Source organism: Puma concolor, chromosome D1, assembly GCF_028749965.1.
Source record: "Puma concolor isolate L17-30 chromosome D1, mPumCon1.1.hap2, whole genome shotgun sequence".
Lineage (NCBI taxonomy): Eukaryota > Metazoa > Chordata > Mammalia > Carnivora > Felidae > Puma > Puma concolor.
Window position 1 is genome coordinate 55105761 of NC_141676.1, and position 2570 is coordinate 55108330.

The 2570-nt window shown below is 37.6% G+C and overlaps 1 protein-coding gene across 1 annotated transcript; it reads right to left on the reverse strand.

Moving 5' to 3' along the window:
• Nucleotides 1-1221: 1221 nt before the first annotated feature.
• LOC112866048 (olfactory receptor 52E2-like) lies at nt 1222-2157 on the reverse strand. The gene has a single exon (XM_025929085.2). The coding sequence runs from the start codon at nt 2155-2157 to the stop codon at nt 1222-1224; it is 936 nt and encodes a 311-aa protein (XP_025784870.1).
• Between the last annotated feature and the right edge of the window lie 413 nt (nt 2158-2570).

The window sequence follows — 2570 nt, forward strand, 5'->3', positions numbered from 1 at the left end:
TTGTGTGTGTGTGTGTGTGTGTGTGTGTGTGTGTGTGTGTGTAGTACATATACAATGCATATATTATATTAGATACTTTTTGTACTTTGCGTCACTTTAGCTTCAGGTTATTTTATGTGAGGGTGGTATTAAAATAAAACCCATAAACACCTCTTATAGAAACACTGTTGCCAAGGGTGAGAATAATAAACAAAACATAGTAACACAAATAATGATAATACTAATGGCTAACAATTATTTTGTATTTATTGCAAACAACATCCTGGGAACTATGCTGATGACTTTAGAAGCATCATATAATTAAGTCTTCATGCTTAATCTCTGAAATGAAACTATGACTATATTTGGAAAGTAAAGAAATTGAGGCCACTGAAACTTACGCATCAAAGATAGAAGTAGGAGTGGAATCAAGTTCTGTTTAACTGTTCAAATCATATATGAAAAGATAGGACAAAAGGAAACAATTACAAGATGACTCTCAAAGCAAGTGAGAAAACCAATAGAACCTAGGAGGTGACAGTGGGCAGCCTCTCCAGGCTGCAGGAGGTTTCTTCCTTCAAGTTTACATCAGAGTTGGGTCTATGTAAACCTAAATATATTTGTGAGAAACGCCACACAAAAATTAGGAGGAAGGTTTTTGTAGCCACATTTATTTCCTCACTTCCTTTCTACGTATAAAACCAGGACTTAATCTATGATATGATTCTGGATCTTTGCAGTATTTTGATGAAATCACAGGATATCACAATACGGTTTTTGTAATGCAATGAAAATTTGCATAATTTCTGAAGAGGAAAAAAAAAGAAAAAGAAGAACAGATAAGGGGGGGATGCAAAATAAGGAGAGAGAAACCAATACAGGGACACCTAGAGATAAAAAAGGAATAAGAATCATCAAAAAAAAGAGCCATATAAATGATAAAGGGTAACCAGTACATGTCCAAAAAAATACGGCATGCCCTATAAATTCTACTTTAAATCTACTGACACTAGTTATTAAAAATCACATATAAAGACTCTGATATGCCCTCACTTACCGTATAAATTGGATAACAAAGCTTAAGCTTTCAGTCTCTGAATTCATTAAAATATTTACAGAATGGACCCCCTTCCCCCCCAAAAAATAAACACTGTCAAGCACATTTAAATTTACTAAATTTAATATCACAAGGCGTTTCTCTGCTCAGAAGTTCCATCTATATACATATTCCTTTTTAATTCTTTATTTTTGCAATATTATTTTCTTCACACGGTCATAAATCTGTTTGGTTCTGACTCCGTAGATGACAGGGTTGAGCATTGGTGGCACTACGACATAAAGATTGGCCAGGAGTATGTGGATATAGCGGGGGACGTTATGGCCAAAGCGATGCGTCATAAAGGAAAAGAGGGCTGGTGTATAGAAGGCAAGAATTACACAAACATGAGAACCACATGTGCTGAGGGACTTGAGTCGGGCTTCGCGGGAAGGAAGATGGAAAACGGCATGGAGTATCTGAACATAAGAAAGGGCAATGGCTATGATGTCAAATACTAGGATTGAAATAGCACCCAGGCCATAGATGATATTGATCTTGATGCTGGCACAAGACAGGCGAGCCAGACCCATGTGTTCACAATAGGTATGGGGAATGATATGATTCCCACAGAAGGGCAGTCGCAAAATAAGAAACACAAATGGAATAACAGAAATAAATGACCTCACTAACACACCAACACCAATCACAGAGACAACCTTGTTGGTGAGAATGGTGCTATATCGAAGTGGGTTGCATATGGCCACATAGCGGTCATAAGCCATTGCCAACAGGACTGCTGACTCCATACCAGTGAAGTTGTGGATAAAAAACATCTGGGTGAGACAAGCATTGAAGATTATCTCCCTGAGACTAAACCAGAAGATCCCAAGCATCTTGGGGATGGTAGCTGTGGACAGACCCAAATCAATGGTAGCCAACATGGCCAGGAAGTAGAACATGGGCTGGTGTAGGCTGCTGTCAACCTGGACCACAAACAAAATAGTGAGGTTTCCTATGAGTGCAATCATGTACACAGCGCAAAAGGGAAAGCCAATCCACATGTGGACAGTTTCCAGTCCTGGGATCCCCAGCAGCAAAAAGAAGGAGGGATGAAACTGGGTGTCATTGGGAAGGGACATCTTGATAGGTAACGCATAAGTCCATGTTCTTACAATTATATGTTCGTTAATCCTCAGGACACAAGGTAAAACTCTGCAACGTTTTAAACCTAAAGAAAAATAAGATCATACAATTTTGTACATTCTCTTCTTCAGTTAATTCACACAATTAAAAATGTACAATCAGAAATCCATCTCGAGCAATGTGAGGAAGTGAATTCTCAGTGAAAACCTTTGGAAGCAGTTATGCAGTGGATTATAATAAAACATTTTTCATAATATATTCATCTTTGTTAGCAACTTTCTTGTTTCTTTTTTAATTTGCAATGGTCTCTCCACTGGTATTAGGCTAAGATTTTGCCTTAATAACTACTTCATTAATTATCTTCTGTCATCACCAACATAATTTACTTTCAATTTTGGCATATACAGAG

Excerpts from the sequence above, each read along its gene's own strand:
- LOC112866048 (XM_025929085.2), bottom strand. The coding sequence starts at position 2,157 with ATGTCCCTTCCCAATGACACCCAGTTTCATCCCTCCTTCTTTTTGCTG.